Source organism: Bufo bufo, chromosome 1 (genome assembly GCF_905171765.1).
Source record: "Bufo bufo chromosome 1, aBufBuf1.1, whole genome shotgun sequence".
Classification (NCBI taxonomy): domain Eukaryota; kingdom Metazoa; phylum Chordata; class Amphibia; order Anura; family Bufonidae; genus Bufo; species Bufo bufo.
Window position 1 is genome coordinate 266,021,156 of NC_053389.1, and position 17,646 is coordinate 266,038,801.

Sequence of the window (17,646 nt, forward strand, 5' to 3'; positions counted from 1 at the left end):
CCTCCGTCAGCAGCCATTTAATGGATTGGACCTCTGTGTGGACAACACAAAAGACTTGGCCAACAAGTCTTTTGAAATACAGAAAATGGTGCAGAACGTGAAGAAAGGCAATATTAGTAAGTGCATATAGTAATCCTATTTACACATTGGTCAACTGCAGCCAAAAAGTGGACAACCCCTTTAAGGGCCCATGCTCATGGCTTTAGCACATATTTGTGTTGTATGAATTCATAAAATTAAGCTCATAAAAAAATATACGTGCCCATTGTGTACATACCTCTGCATTCCCTCAATTTCATACTTGGATTCATATAGAGTAGGTAATACAAAAATGGATGTATTACTTGTAGGATATAAAATGGGGCCACATGGAGACACCATATAGCACCACACAGAGTGCCTACAGCTCTGTATAATTCAGAGAATAAAAAACAGTTTTTACCATTGTATGAAATTGGAGGTACCTTATGGGTCCATGGAAGTCTGTAGGTATTAGAGATCTATATGCATGCACACTGAACACACTGACAAAGGAAAGAAATAGCCAAGCTTATCATTTAATGGAAAGACATCTCAGTTTTTGCTAATGAGTCGAACCTATGACTCCCAACTAATAAGCAAAATTAAGGAGCCCTTCAATGTTTTCCACACACAGAGGATGTGTCTTGTGCTTCACCTCAACCCTATTCTATTAAAGGATGGACATTGTATTCTTAGAAAACCCCTTCAAAGGATTTCACTGTTTTCTACATTCTCTTTTTGTATGAAGGGTCTCCTGACAATCAGCTGATTGCAGGATGTTTCACTGCTGGGATGCCCACCAATCAATTGTAATCTGTGTGCAAATCTAGAAATGTGTTTAATTTCCTTGCAGCACCACCACAGTAGAGATGAAGCATTACCCAATTTTCATTTATATTAATAGACTGTCAGTAGAATGAAAGGACGTGTTTGGTCCTCCACAATGATAGATGTTTTTGTAGTCACTCTTCATTCTGGTCAATAGATGAGGGTCTAGAACAGGGATCAGCAACCTTCGGCACTCCAACTGTTAAGAAACTACAACTCCCAGAATGCTCCAGTCACTTCTATGAGAGCTAGAAGAACAGTTCAGCATGTTATCATGCTGGGAGTTGTAGTTTCACAGAAGCTGGAGTGCCGAAAGTTGCTGATCCCTGGTCTAGAACCTCTCTTAATAGAACAAATAAGAGCGAGTAAATAGTGAAAATTGTTTTATGAGTTTATTTTCTCGTTCAAGCCATTGTGAAGAACAAACTCTAAAGTGCAGTGCTTGTGATGTACATACAACAACAAGATCACCACCTACTGAGCCACAACTCCCTCCGGAAGAACCAACTCCAGAACCTACACCATATGAAGAGTATGAGGGAACAGTTGCACCTGGGACATATAACTGTGAAAAAGCCATGGACCTGGTTTTCCTTGTTGATGGTTCCTCCAAACTTTCTCGAACTGATTTTGAAACTGTAAAAGATTTTATTGTCAGTATTATGGAAAAAATACGTATTTCACAAAAAAGAATTCGAGTCTGTGTTGTCCAGTACAATTCTACACACACACCTAAATTATTTAGCCTTAATGAGAGACGGAAACTCTCTGATATGGTTACTCAAGTAAAAAATATGAAATATATGGGAAGTCCAACATCTTCTGCTGCTGAGGCAATAAAATTTACAAATTCATATGTGTTCGATCTGGCCAAGAGGGACAATGCACCAAGAATGGTCTTATTACTTACAGCCTCCAAAAGTTCAAAAAGCTTAACAAGTATAAGACTTGGGATAAAAAAGCGTAAAGTCACTCTGATTCCAATTGGGATAGGTCCTTACGTTGACATGGGTGACATTGAATTCATTGAAAAGCAATCACCAATGAACAAACCATTCATTGTGCCCAAAGTTGATGATTTAATGACCCGCAAGAATGAAATTATCGACTACTTATGTGACTTAGTACCAGAACCAACACAAGGTACAATAACAAAATCCAAAACTCAAACAGAGTCTTCAAGAAAGATTACCACCACCACCACTATTGCAGAGACTCGGAGAAATATCCCCACCACTACACCAGCCCCAGTCCCCATCCCTCCTGATAGAGAACTTACTATTGCATTTGAAGGCTCTGTCGACATTGAGAAAATTAAGATTTTCCTTGAAGATTTGATTCAGAGAATGGATATCGGTGAAGAAACCATTCATATCACCATCATACAGTATTCTTTCACTGTAACTGTTGAATTCACCTTTACAGGGAAACTACAAAAACAGAACATAATCAAACAGATTAGAAAAATTGAATACAGGGGTGGAAATGCCACCAACACCGGAGAAGTTCTTCGATACATCAGCAAACACACATTGAGGAAAGACTTTGAAAGTAGTCACTCAAATCCTCCCTTGGTGTATATGATACAAGAAAATCCACCAACTGATGTCATAAGAAAAGAGGAAAATATAAATGTATTTCCAATATCAGTTGGCACAAAAGCTCCTATAAAAGAGTTGGATATCTTCGGAGATCAAAGAGTTTTTAAAAATTATGATCAATTGTCAAGTATAACAGAAGAGATAATCACAGGTTGTTGTTCTAGAATTGATCAACCAACACATATCCCTGTCGGTATGTATATGTTATGCAATTTGTATTATATTTTGTGTTAATAAATATCGATGGATGTTAAAGAGGTTGTCTGATAAAGACAACTCTCCTGTCCATTTGTCCATTTATTGCATATGTAAGCCAAAGTGCGGAAACACTCACAAAGACATGACCCAGCAATGGTTTTCATAACTGGACATTTATTTGAAAAAGTACAATTTGTGTTATTCTATATGAATGCTGACAGTTTTGTGTTTACTGCTTTTCTTTCTCTTACCAGTACCATGCATGAAACAAATGGATGTCATATTCGTAGTGGACGGTGGATTGAATGTCAAAGAATCTGAATTTGAGTATATGAAAACATTTGTGAAGAATTTTATAAAAAAAGCACACATTGGTAAGAAGGAACATCTATCTCTCTGGCAGACTATCTATCTATCTATCTATCTATCTATCTATCTATCTATCTATCTATCTATCTATCTACAGTATCTATCTATCTCATTGTATTCATTTTTATTTTATTTAAAGGTCATGATGCAACTCAAGTGGCTGTGCTTCAGTACGGATGGGCACCTACAATGGAGGTTGCATGGACAGACCCTCAAGACAAGATAAGTCTTCTTAAAGCAGTTGACACCATGCAGAAAATGGGAGAAGGATCAGGCAAAATTGGTAAATTCCATACAATCTATATAAGTTTAAGTTAGTCTGTATAAGTTAGCTAATTTATATATGTATATACCGCAGGGGTGCACCACCAATGAGGCGAGGTGAGGCGATTGCCTCATGCAGCACCAGGTAGGGGCAAGAGGGGGGCAGCAGAAGGGCCATGGGCAATGAGCTCTTCCATTGCAGAAACATACATATGCAACTGCATCGCTGTACTGAGAACAACAATACAATTGAATGCTGCGATGGGGCATGGGAGCAATGTCTCATGGCCCATCATTTCCTTTAATAGGCTTTAGTCCTAGTTCCTGTAGCCTATCAGAGGCTGCTGTCATCATATCGCGCTGCATAGAGCTCAGGACACAGGAAAAAATAAATAAATAATAATAATTATTAAAAAAAATAAAATAAAAAATAATAATAAATTCATAAATAAAGTTTTAGAAATTATCACAACCAGTCAAGTCTTCCAACCGCCCCATATCTTGATCCACTTCTCATCCGCATCTCTCTGCCTATACAAGATTTGCTCGTAGTTTTTTATTTTACCTTGTTAACTAGGTTTATCCATGTGTTCTGGAGTATGTCGAGCAAACCAGGTCCGACTAACCAAAATTCTAGCTAGCAGCAGTATCCTGCCTAAGAGGATCTTTTAATACTTATGGCTACTTATTTTGGAAAACTCATTAAGCAAAAACACTTGTGGTTCAAAGGGTATTCGTATTTTAAGTTTATAAGTGATGAAGTTATTAATACTATTCCAGTATTTTGTAAGTTCTGGGCAGGTCCAGATCATATGGAGATATTCCGCACCTAAGGTATCACATCTAGGGCACTTAGATGTATCTCTTAGCCCACATTTATTCAACCATGTAGGGGTGATATATAGTCTATGGCAGATATTAAAATGTACTAGAACATGATTAAAGTTATGGGATAGTGAACCTAAATTCGCAAAGATATTCCCCCATCCTTCTAATTGTATATTCGGACAGTCCAATTCCCAGGCTCTATGTCCTGGTGACTGTGTATCACTAAACCGTGCCTTAAGTAATAGTTTATATATATTTGAAATCTTCATTCTAAAGGGTGTCCTCCCTATCCAATCATTCAAAAAGGATGAACTATCTATATCCAACATCAGTTTATCGTCCAGGCTAAATAATGCTGAACGCAATTAAAAGTACCTAAACCATGAAAGGTTTTCTACATTATGTGATAGCTCTGTAAATGACTTAATCTCTCTATCCTTAACTACTTGTGAAATATACAAAATTCTATTCTTTTGCCAAAATGTGTCCGCTGCAATACTATCTAACGTCTGTAAGTGTACATTATGCCAAAGAGGCGTGAATGTGAGTGAACCCTTTACCTTTAGGCATGTTCTAGTAGTAGCCCACACTTTCAAAAGTAGTTTTATAGTCTCTCTGTAACCCCGCTCATGGCTCCTCAGTAGCCCGGATTCCAGAAGGGTAAATATATTATTATGGGCATGACTCCCTACTAGCCTCCCTAGAAGTGCACTATTTTTTTTATTCATAGCACATTAATAGCTGGGCAGCAATAAAGTACCCTTTAAGATAGGGGAGGTTTAAACCCCCACCCTCCAGTGGTTTATATAGTTATTCCAGTTTTATTCTAACTCGTTTTCTTCCCCACACTAAATCATTAATTATTCTTTCCATGAGTTTAAAATTTTTATCTTCTATCCAGGTAGGTGTATTCCTGAGCACATACAGAAATTGTGGTAGTATCACCATTTTAACCAATGAAACTTGGTCAGCTCTCAGCCAGATCCCTATTTTAGCTCTAGTTTTCGTTATTAGGGGGATCAGATTAAAGTGTACAAAATTTTCAACCCTGGGCGATATAATCAAGCCCAAGTATTGAAAAGTGTCAACAGTGTCCAACTGAGTCACAAGAGCCTCCTTCTGAGGTGACGGGTCACTTGGCATCAAACTGGTCTTAGACCAGTTTATAAGAAGACCGGACACCTCACCAAATGATTTAACCATTTGAATAATTCTGAGAAGAGTTGTTTTCGTGTGGTCTATAAAAACATCATCCGCATATAAAGAGATGCGGTCTTGCGCTCCTAGTGTTCCAAATCCTTTAACCTGATCATCCTGCCTAATGGCCAAAGCTAGGGGTTCAATGTAAATATCGAATAACAATGGGGATAGTGGGCAGCCCTGCCGCGTACCTCTATTTAGTGGTCAGGATCCCATTAAAACTCAATTTTGCCGTAGGGGATCTATACATTAATTTAAGGTTACTTATAAATCTTTCCCCAAAGCCCATCCTTGTCAGAACCCTCCAGAGGAAGCGCCACTCCACCCTGTCAAAGGCCTTAGAGGCATCCAGTGACAGGATGGAGCGGGTAGTCCCCCCAGGGGCCTATATGTTGGCAAAGAGCCGATGCAGATTGTGATGCGTACCCTTGTTTTGAATAAAGCCATTCTGATCTGGATGGACAATGGAGGAAATAACCCTAGAAAGCCTTGTGGCCAAAATCCTTGCAAGGAGCTTTACATCTGCATTAAGCAGTGAAATTGGTCTATATGATTCCAGATCTGCCAGATCCTTGCCTTTTTTTGGAATTAATGTTATTACGGCTTCCATCATTGAATCTGGTAGTTTCCCATCCTCCACCGATTCAGCAAAGACCCCCAACAGTCTAGGGAGAATAAACTCATTGTATTTACTATAGAATTCGTATGGGAGTCAATCTGAACCGGGGGTGGAATTGGCCGAACTTAATTTAATTGCCCCCTCAAGTTCCTGAATTGAAAACTCTACCTCAAGTGCTTTCTTTTGAGCCCCAGTAATAGTTGGGAAAACAATGCCATCAAGATAAGAATTCATCATTTCATCTGTAATCTTGGATTCAGTGGTCCACAAAGGCTTTCTCTACAGGACCCTGTCCACTAACCGTCCTACCATTGGCCAGTCGGACATTATCTATATATTTTTTTGATTCTTGACTCGAGATCACTCTGGACAGCAGTTTACCAGGTCGCCCTGCCTCTGTAAAATATTTTTGCCCTTTAAAAAATATATTGCGGGTATAAAAAAAAACCTCTAGTAGTTATTGTTCCCCGCAAATCCTAGAACAACTGGGTCACATATCATTGCGTTCAAGCCAATCCGCGGCTTTGTCCGGAGTATCAAAAAATAGGATTGTGTCCTTAAAAATAATCTGAAGTTTTGCTGGGAACATAAGGGAGTATTTAATATCCCTTTCTATTAGCTTCTTTTTTACCATCATAAATGAGCGTCTCTTTTCTTGGATGTCTTTTGAAAAATCAGGAAAAAAGGCCAATCTATTTCCGTTATATACCACCGGTGAGCATTCCCTCACCCTTCTCAGTAGCATATCTCTGTCCCTAGTAGTCAATAATTTAACAAGAAATGTCCGAGGTTGTCTCCCAGGGATTGGTTTGCCACCTGGGACCCGATGAGCTCTTTCTATCATAAATAGTGGATAAAACGGATCCCTCCCAAAGTTCTCAAGGATTAACGTCTGTATAAATTGAATTGAATTCTTATCTTCAGCACCATCTGGGACCCCCAGAATTCTCACGTTATATCTTCGCGATCTATCTTCAAGATCCACCACCTTTTTCTTCAGAAGATTAAATTCTAGCAGAGAGGAATTGACACTAGGCGTATCTTCTCCCTCCATTCCCTTTTCCTCCTGAGAGTGTCCAGAGACTTTTTGTGGTTCTGTTTCCGTCACCCCAAAATTATCATTTTTTTTGGAACCAATGTCCTTTTGTCCCCCCCTCGTATTCACCCTTGGAGACCTCAAGAATTTATCTATTTTTGTTGCTTCAAAGGTTTTGGTATTCAGTTTCTGGCCGGAGAGATCCGCCGAGCGCCTACTATTTTTTGGAGCCATTTCTTTTTTTTTTCCTTTCCCTTTTCTCTTCCCCCTCCTTTTTCAAACTGTTCCTTTATTTCTTCTTTTTTTCCTCTTTTTTTCCTTTCTTTTTCCCCTTTATCTGTTTCCTTTTTTTTTTCTTTTTTTTCTCCCCCCTTTTTACCTCCTTTTCCTCCTTTTTTTTTTTCTCGCCTTTACTTTATATTCCTCTCCCCCTTTTTTTTTTATTTGTTCCTTTTTTATTTGTGATATATTTTATATTTGCATTCACCTCCTTGTTCTCTTTTACAAACAAAACATACACAATATGGGGTGGATATGCTCTAGTAAAGTTTCCATTAGGTATACTCTAGTAGACTACCAATCTTTTCGGTTAGTTTTTTTAATAGTAAGTTAGTTAGTTAGTATGGGATGGAAGAAGGAGATGGGGGAGCCAAAAGGAACAAGCAGGAACAATCTCACCAGCTATTTGAGTTTATTATTTTTATTTGGCAGCATGGTCTTGGGTCCCAATGGGGTGGGGTTATTTTTTTGTAACTGGAGAAAGCACTGTGGGGACATTGCGGCTGTAAAAAGGAGCATTTTTTTACAGGCACACATTATAAGGGGGCCACTATGGGGATATTCGTTGTACTGAGGGGACCAAAAGGGGGTCGTTTTTTTGTACTGACACACGTTATAAAGGAGCATTTTTTGTACTGGCACATGAGACTTTTTTTGTACTTAGCGCACATTGTAAAGTATCATTTTTGTACTGGCACATGTTATAAGGGAGCATTTTTGTACTAGCACTAAAAAATGTTTTGTACTGGCACACGTCATAAGGGTGCATTTTTGTATTGGCACACATAAGAGGGTATTTTTGTACTGCCACATATTATAAAGGACAATTTTTATACTGGCACACATTGCAAGGGGGAGTTATTTTACTGGCAAACACTATAAGGCTACTTTCACATCCGGTGGGTGAACAGCCTGCCGGATCCGTGCTGCTGCTAGTGCACTCGTGCTGCCGGAAGTCCGCTCCGGCCCCATTGACTATAATGGGGGCGGGCCGGAGGTCCGGCCGCAGCACGGCAAACATGCCGAGAGGCGGCCGGAATGAATCTACGACATGTAGCCTAAAGGGGTAATTTTTTTGTACTGGCACACATTATAGGGGTAAATATTACTACTGGGGGCATTATTACTTCTGGGGGCAAAACTACTATTGGGTTCACTGTTACCACATAGTGCACTGTGGCAGAGAATTATTACTATTGGTGGGACTTTAGGGAGGACTTTTACATTGGGAGGCACAATATCAGCTTAGTACAATTATTATTGGAGGACATTATGTTTACTGCACTATAAGTTTCAGGGACACTACTTCCTGGGCACAGTTATTTTTTAGGGTACTGTTTGCCAATAATTATTGAAGGGGAACTATCTGTGTGGTACTAGTATTTTCAGGGGGATTATCTTGGATAACCATACACGTTTCGAAGGATTGCAGCCTTCTTTATCAGTGGTGAATGAAGGCTGCAATCCTTCGAAACGTGTATAGTTATCCAAGCCCTGGGAAGCGCTTCCAAACTCCCCTGCACCAGCAGGCTGCCTCCATCCATTGACAACACTGGGAATTAAAGCGCTCGAAAAAAGCGCGCGCTAAACTGCCGCACGTGGCAAGAACGCCAGACACAGTCAGCAGCCCTCTGACCGAAGGAAAAGACAGCAACATTCGCATCGACAGACCGATCCACAAACAGTAGCCCTTCGCGGTCATCGCATCCATCTGCAACCGCGCTGCCGGCCCCGTCTATCCATAACCGCACTAAGCATCCACAGCACACAGAGGATCCTGTGCGTAGACACCCACATAGAAAAACCGACGATCCTCCAGAAAGGTAACAGCGACCAGATAGCCAATTTTAGGTGGGAGGCCACCAGGCACTGGTTCGCTGAAAATAACTTTCGCATAGCTGTGTATACACATACATCGGATCTGGAATGCTGATGATATATTATTTTAAACCTGTCACAATTTAGATCTTTGTACTAACTTTTTACTTATTTTAATCAACTGAATCCATCTCAGACTATTGACTATATTTGTCTAATATTTAAAGTTCTACATACCATGATTCTGGACTTATAGCCCAATACAGGGTGTTGTATCATTACATTTTCACATTATTTTTCTTTATTCATTTATCCATTTATCTATTTTACACCACCCACTCCTCTCCCTATATATTGGGAGTGACCTATACACTGCGTGCAGAATTTTTAGGCAAATGAGTATTTTGACCACATCATCCTCTTTATGCATGTTGTCTTACTCAAAGCTGTATAGGCTCGAAAGCCTACTACCAATTAAGCATATTAGGTGATGTGCATCTCTGTAATGAGAAGGGGTGTGGTCTAATGACATCAACACCCTATATTAGGTGTGCATAATTATTAGGCAACTTCCTTTCCTTTGGCAAAATGGGTCAAAAGAAGGACTTGACAGGCTCAGAAAAGTCAAAAATAGTGAGATATCTTGCAGAGGGATGCAGCACTCTTAAAATTGCAAAGCTTCTGAAGCGTGATCATCGAACAATCAAGCGTTTCATTCAAAATAGTCAACAGGGTCGCAAGAAGCGTGTGGAAAAACCAAGGCGCAAAATAACTGCCCATGAACTGAGAAAAGTCAAGCGTGCAGCTGCCAAGATGCCACTTGCCACCAGTTTGGCCATATTTCAGAGCTGCAACATCACTGGATTGCCCAAAAGCACAAGGTGTGCAATACTCAGAGACATGGCCAAGGTAAGAAAGGCTGAAAGACGACCACCACTGAACAAGACACACAAGCTGAAACTTCAAGACTGGGCCAAGAAATATCTCAAGACTGATTTTTCTAAGGTTTTATGGACTGATGAAATGAGAGTGAGTCTTGATGGGCCAGATGGATGGGCCCGTGGCTGGATTGGTAAAGGGCAGAGAGCTCCAGTCCGACTCAGACGCCAGCAAGGTGGAGGTGGAGTACTGGTTTGGGCTGGTATCATCAAAGATGAGCTTGTGGGGCCTTTTCGGGTTGAGGATGGAGTCAAGCTCAACTCCCAGTCCTACTGCCAGTTTCTGGAAGACACCTTCTTCAAGCAGTGGTACAGGAAGAAGTCTGCATCCTTCAAGAAAAACATGATTTTCATGCAGGACAATGCTCCATCACACGCGTCCAAGTACTCCACAGCGTGGCTGGCAAGAAAGGGTATAAAAGAAGAAAATCTAATGACATGGCCTCCTTGTTCACCTGATCTGAACCCCATTGAGAACCTGTGGTCCATCATCAAATGTGAGATTTACAAGGAGGGAAAACAGTACACTTCTCTGAACAGTGTCTGGGAGGCTGTGGTTGCTGCTGCACGCAATGTTGATGGTGAACAGATCGAAACACTGACAGAATCCATGGATGGCAGGCTTTTGAGTGTCCTTGCAAAGAAAGGTGGCTATATTGGTCACTGATTTGTTTTTGTTTTGTTTTTGAATGTCATAAATGTATATTTGTGAATGTTGAGATGTTATATTGGTTTCACTGGTAAAAAATAAATAATTGAAATGGGTATATATTTGTTTTTTGTTAAGTTTCCTAAAAATTATGCACAGTAATAGTCACCTGCACACACAGATATCCCCCTAAAATAGCTAAAACTGAAAACAAACTAAAAACTACTTCCAAAAATATTCAGCTTTGATATTAATGAGTTTTTTGGGTTCATTGAGAACATGGTTATTGTTCAATAATAAAATTAATCCTCAAAAATACAACTTGCCTAATAATTCTGCACTCCCTGTATTGATAACGTTTTTATTACTACCCAAATAAATATATTTTTTATCATATACACACTATCCCTTGTCCTTTGGTTGATATCTGCTGGTGACCTCATATAGAGTGCCTGTCATCCTATGTTCCTATACGCCTGCCTTTTCTGACTGTGTGAGTCAGCTTAGACACGTGCACCTTGCATATTGCCCACACAGGAGAGCCACCGTATTCCCTCCAAACTTTTGAATATAAGTTTGTGCACTTCCAGTCCATAAAAGTAGTCGGCAGGTGGTCAAGTTCTAGCCTACAAGCTGTTGGTAAACCATCAGGAGTTGTAGAAAGTTTATTCCAACTCCTTCTTCTGACAACTTTGCTCATGCTGGCCCTTAAATTGACTTTGTAGGGGTCTGTACAATATGCATAAGCTGTATATAGTTTTCATATTTAGTCCACACTTAGCTTACTCACTAGCCTATGTGGCCTGTAAATGACAAAATGGCTTGCCCACCATAACCATGTACAGTATGTATGAACAATTTTTTCAGTTAGACAAAATCTGCGTATTCTCATATTTATGGACCTAGCTGTCAATTCTACTTCATGTCTTGAAATTGATATATACAATCTTTTTTTCCTTTTATTACAGGAGACGCATTGGATTTTGCAGTCCAAAGTGCTGTGTCAAAAATACATGGGGCAAGGCCTCTTTCTTCTAAGATTGCAGTCCTCATTGTAGCAGACAAGTCCTCGGATCAAGTGGATTATGCAGCCACCTTTGCAACAGCAAATCGTAATTTTACATTTATTATATTTTGTGGACTTTAAGTGATTGCCTGCCTAGACCAAGTCTTACAAAAAATGTTTCTTATCAAGTGATTTCTTGTGCTCAAGGGCGCACACATGAATGAATGAATGTTTTTGCCATATATTATATGTATTGTCCTCTTCACTGAAACCAATGGAAACACTAAGATGAGAAATTTACATTACTAGCTCACAGGGTGTATGTTCAAATTACTATATTGTAGTAATCCCAGTAGTCATGGAATACATAGAGACATAGGTGGAATGGTAGGACTTTAGTGAAGTGTTTTGTATACTTGCATTTTCTGACTGGTTGACAGGAGCCATCTCGTCATAGTCTACAAAATGGCTGCCTGTGGTTTCAAATTTCTTTCTACAGCATCCCTTTTACTTTGCTTGGATCTCGTTTTCTATTAGCCAGAAGGGAGAGCTGCTGAAACTTGGCATATCTATGTATTCTATATTTGCTTATTTATTGAAATGTGTGGCTGGCCAGTGCAGGCCTCAGCAGTATCAGATGATTGATAAGAGTCTATGATCTTGGAACAATAATGCTTCTTACGCTCTTGGATATTGGTTTCTATAATACACACATTTAAATTTTTATATTAAGACCTAAATATTTGTTCTTCTAGTATCAAGCTTTTAATTTGTATTTTCAGTGTTATCAGTATTTCCGATCGGAGTTGGATCCAGGTATGATGATGATGAACTGGTAAAGCTTGCCGGACCATCTGGTATCCACAAGATCACAAAAGTACAACTTTTTGATGATTTGCCAACTATGCTTCTTCTTCGTGATGACTTCATCAACAAACTTTGCACTGGTAAATCTAATTTCCAATTAGCAGTGTCTGTGGAAATATCAGACCATGCAAGCAATAATCCGGGTTTGCTGCTGCAGCAGTATTCCATCTATTGACCAATTCAGGACCTCCTTGTCCTGTATAGTATATGAAAATAACACTATAGTATGTTTTGTTTTGTTTTTTATTATTTTTACTGTAATTTTCTCCCTTAAAATTGTAAAGCTGATTATGTAGGGTTTCTGGTTAATTCTCTCTCTTTCAGATTCTGTAAACGTTTGCATTGATGAGGATGGAAATCCAAGAAAGGTATTTATGGTCCATTTCCATAGCTGTATATGACATTTTAAAATCATTATTTAAGACAGCTTCTTGCTTATTTCTGGAAATGAAGGTGGATTTGTCAAAGTCCTACCTACTTCTTTTCTAGCAGTGATTTTGTCTACTTAAAGAGGACCAGTCACCTGTACTGTGCTGCCCTCACTGAAGGCAGCATAGTGTAGTGATAGACCCACTGATTCCAGCGGTATGTCAATTGTGGCCTGGCAGTTAGTACTTTTAGAATACTGATATGCGGAAATCCGCAGCATGCGCCAGCACTGCAACGGAGATGAGGCCAACTGCCCCCACCATAAAACAATGTTCCACAAGTTTCTTTACCAAGCACAAAAAAGAAAGAAATATGTCAGTCATCGTCAGGAGGCGGGGAGGGCGGAAGTAGCTAGACTCATCGGACTCACCTCTCTGATGCACGCTGAGGGGTTTGGCATGTCAGTACTCTAAAAGTACTGACTGCCAGCCTAAAAGTGACAGACCGCTGAAATCAGTGGGTCTGTAACTACCCTATGCTGCCCTTAGTGAGCGACTGGTTCACTTTAAAGCACTGGCTTAAACGCTGCAGGTTTTCTGCAGCAGAATTGCATGCGGAAAACCTGCAGTGTTTACAGTAACATAAAAGTAGAAGAACCTTTTAACAAATCTTAGCCACACTGTGTGGAAAATTTCAATGTCACTTTATCTAACGGGTTTGCAAGCTACAGTATGGGCCCATAGACCTCTATAGGCACCATATTTCACCTCTGTACTGTACAACTTGAATGTCTCAGGGATCCATAATATTGTCCAGTCTGTTGCACTGAACTCTGGGTGACTTATTTCCAAAACAGCACCATTCCCCACCAAGCTCTGTGTTACTATTACTTCTCAATGTACATATAACATTTGCCTTTGCATTTAGGCTGGAGATACATGGACACTACCGGACAAATGTCACATAATCACCTGCCTGGATGGTGGCATGACCAAAGTAAGCAACATTGGAGTAGACTGTACAAAGATACCACAACCAATCTGTGACAATGATCTACCAGCAATAAAGATTAAGGAGAGATGTGGATGTCGATGGGTGTGTCCATGTAAGTGCTAAATCTTCATTTTTCAAAGCAAATTCTCAAAGATACACACTATTCAAAGATGTAAAAAATGGCTTTTGTACTAGTAAATCATTTTTTAAATAAAATTTTGTTAAAATCATCAATTTCAGATTGACATAGCTAATTCAAAGAGTCACAACCAAAATGGCTACACTTCATGTTTCTAAAATGGCCACTATAACAAAATAGAAGAATTATAATGTCTCTGTAATATAAAAGATAATGAACAGACTTTGGCCATTGCTCTGACTTCTGGTTTACAAATATAAGGACAATTTTACATTTTAGTAAAAAAAAAGGTATTTCTAGTGTACTTGGTCTCAGGGCCAATCACATAACCATGCCAAATTTTTGGACAACCCGTCCCTCTTGCTTATGGTTCAAAATGTGCTTTGTGAATTCCTCAGGGACCTAGCTAGAGAAGTGACCACTTGACCATGGCCATGGCATTTAGACACAGGACTAAGGCAAAGATCTAAATATTTTTTTGCAAAGGGAAACCTAGCTATGCTTTTGATATGCGGTGCAAAGCTAAAGGAGGCAGAGAGGCAGCATTCCCACAAAGGTCCAAAAGTCCATTGGGGCCCCAAAGCCCATCTGGCACATAGGAATACACCAGTATGATAAATGGCACATGTCAGGTAGAGAAAAATCATGTTACATATTTTGCATTGGGGCCCAGGAGCTTCTTGTTCTACAAGCATTTCTGACATATATGTAGTGTGAAGAAGTCACAGATGCTAAATTATGAGCATTCAGCAGAATCAGTTTCTCTTTAATAGCTGGAAAATAACACTAAATAATATGAAATATAATCCAACAATAAGGTTATAAATATGATAAACAATGGGGGGAATTATCACGTCCTGCACGCCAGAATTCTGTCTTCAAAAAGTCACAAAACAGGGCCTTTGTGACTTTTTTAGGTCAGTTGTGCCAAATTTTTGCATTTTTACTTTACTCACTCCGGTTTTGAAAAGTAGGTGAAAAAGTGAGTATGGTTAGCTATATTAATGAGTTTCGTTCCAGATTTATGACTGGAACTTTTAACTTAAAAAAAAATAGAAATCACAAAAAAAGTCCCAGAGCCACTCAAGTTGGAGGAAGGGGAAAATTGGAGTAGTATTTCTAGACAAAAGTGTTAGGTGTAAAGATGAGCCAGATTTAAGAAATGACATGCAACATTTGATAAATTTTGCGCAAAGTACACCAACGCAGACTCTAGCAAAACTGACTTAAAATATTCCCCTTATGATAAATTTCCTTCATTGTCTATCACATGAACTCCAATGCTATGTTCACAGTCAGAAGAGTACTGCTTGTTTCTAAGGTCCACACATAAATGAAATAGTACGGAGTACGTGTAATTCCTTGATCTCAGTCCAAACATAGTTGATCCTTGTACATAATCATATACAATACTGATAATAGTTATAGATCCTTCCACAATTATGAATGAATTTGACCAGGACATCACCAGGCCTGATCTGACCTTATCCGTGCACTCAAGGGATAACAGGTGGCTGGTGAACTGGAATTCATAATCACAGATATCTCACAGAAGGATGTCCCCAGTTAGAAGTCCCTCTACTTACCATAGTCTTCCCGGGCTATCGCTGATGATGACCATTGCTCATGCTAGCAATGATAACGGCTGTAATGTCTAACAAAGTGCCCCATAAAGTCTTAGCTAGAGTGTTTATACTGCTACCATTGTGCTCCACTTGAATCCATCAAAATTACATATTGTATATGCCAGTCGTTATATTGCATAACATACATTCAGGACTCTATGCTCTAAAGGAACAACTTTTAGCAAAGAGGCAGTGGAAAACACGACCCAAGGGTCATTGAAAGTGGTTTAGACGGAAACCCCTCTGTCCTGTGTGGGGGGCCTGGTTTGATCCTTGCTATGGGGCCCTTACTTCTCTATGCACGTGTCACGCTCTAGTGTGGGAGGGAAACCCCACACCGAACATAGGAGGGAAAGGGAAAAGGAAATAAGACATAGAAACATAGAAACATAGAATGTGTCGGCAGATAAGAACCATTTGGCCCATCTAGTCTGCCCAATATACTGAATACTATGGATAGCCCCCGGCCCTATCTTATATGAAGGATGGCCTTATGCCTATCCCATGCATGCTTAAACCCCTTCACTGTATTTGCAGCTACCACTTCTGCAGGAAGGCTATTCCATGCATCCACTACTCTCTCAGTAAAGTAATACTTCCTTATATTACTTTTAAACCTTTGCCCCTCTAATTTAAAACTGTGTCCTCTTGTGGTAGTTTTTCTTCTTTTAAATATGCTCTCTTCCTTTACCGAGTTGATTCCCTTTATGTATTTAAAAGTTTCTATCATATCCCCTCTGTCTCTTCTTTCTTCCAAGCTATACATATTAAGGTCCTTTAACCTTTCCTGGTAAGTTTTATTCTGCAATCCATGTACTAGTTTAGTAGCTCTTCTCTGAACTCTCTCTAGAGTATCTATATCCTTCTGGAGATATGGCCTCCAGTACTGCGCACAATACTCCAAGTGAGGTCTCACCAGTGTTCTGTACAGCGGCATAAGCACTTCACTCTTTCTACTGCTTATACCTCTCCCTATACATCCAAGCATTCTGCTGGCATTTCGTGCTGCTCTATTACATTGTCTTCCCACCTTTAAGTCTTCTGAAATAATTACTCCTAAATCCCTTTCCTCAGATACTGAGGTCAGGACTGTGTCAAATATTCTATATTCTGCCCTTGGGTTTTTACGCCCCAGGTGCATTATCTTGCACTTATCCACATTAAATTTCAGTTTCCAGAGTTCTGACCATTCTTCTAGTTTTCCTAAATCCTTTTCCATTTGGCGTTTCCCTCCAGGAACATCAACCCTGTTACATATCTTTGTGTCATCAGCAAAAAGACAAACCTTACCAGCGAGGCCTTTTGCAATATCACTTATAAAGATATTAAACAAAATCGGTCCCAGTACAGATCCCTGTGGAACCCCACTGGTAACATTACCTTGTTTTGAATGTTCTCCATTGACTACAACCCTCTGTTGTCTGTCACACAGCCACTGCCTAATCCACTCAACAATATGGGAGTCCATGCTCAATGACTGCAGTTTATTGATAAGTCTTCTATGTGGGACAGTGTCAAAAGCCTTACTAAATTCTAGATATGCGATGTCTACTGCACCTCCACCGTCTATTATTTTATTCACCCAGTCAAAAAAATCTATAAGATTTGTTTGACATGATCTCCCTGAAGTAAACCCATGTTGTTTTTCATCTTGCAATCCATGGGATTTTAGATGTTCCACAATCCTATCCTTTAATAGGGTTGCCATTAATTTGCCTACTATTGATGTCAGACTCACTGGTCTATAGTTGCTCGATTCCTCCCTACTACCTTTGTTGTGAATGGGAACCACATTTGCCAATTTCCAATCTTCCGGGACGACTCCTGTTACTAATGATTGGTTAAATAAATCTGTTAACGGTTTTGCCAGCTCACCACTAAGCTCTTTTAATAATTTTGGGTGTATCTCATCAGGCCCCTGTGACTTATCTGTCTTCACCTTAGACAGCAAACTTAGAACATCTTCCTCTGTAAAGATACATGCATCAAACGATTTAAT

At 39.6% G+C, this 17,646-nt stretch overlaps 1 protein-coding gene across 1 annotated transcript in view; it reads left to right on the forward strand.

Moving 5' to 3' along the window:
• The window catches only part of VWF (von Willebrand factor), a 214,419-nt gene that overhangs the window by 135,683 nt on the left and 61,090 nt on the right, over window positions 1-17,646 (forward strand). The window contains exons 28-34 of the mRNA XM_040439200.1: window positions 1,259-2,643; window positions 2,903-3,022; window positions 3,157-3,300; window positions 11,617-11,760; window positions 12,437-12,601; window positions 12,846-12,889; window positions 13,818-13,995. Coding sequence (XP_040295134.1) covers window positions 1,259-2,643; window positions 2,903-3,022; window positions 3,157-3,300; window positions 11,617-11,760; window positions 12,437-12,601; window positions 12,846-12,889; window positions 13,818-13,995 — 2,180 coding nt within the window. The remainder of the gene's footprint in view (window positions 1-1,258; window positions 2,644-2,902; window positions 3,023-3,156; window positions 3,301-11,616; window positions 11,761-12,436; window positions 12,602-12,845; window positions 12,890-13,817; window positions 13,996-17,646) is intronic.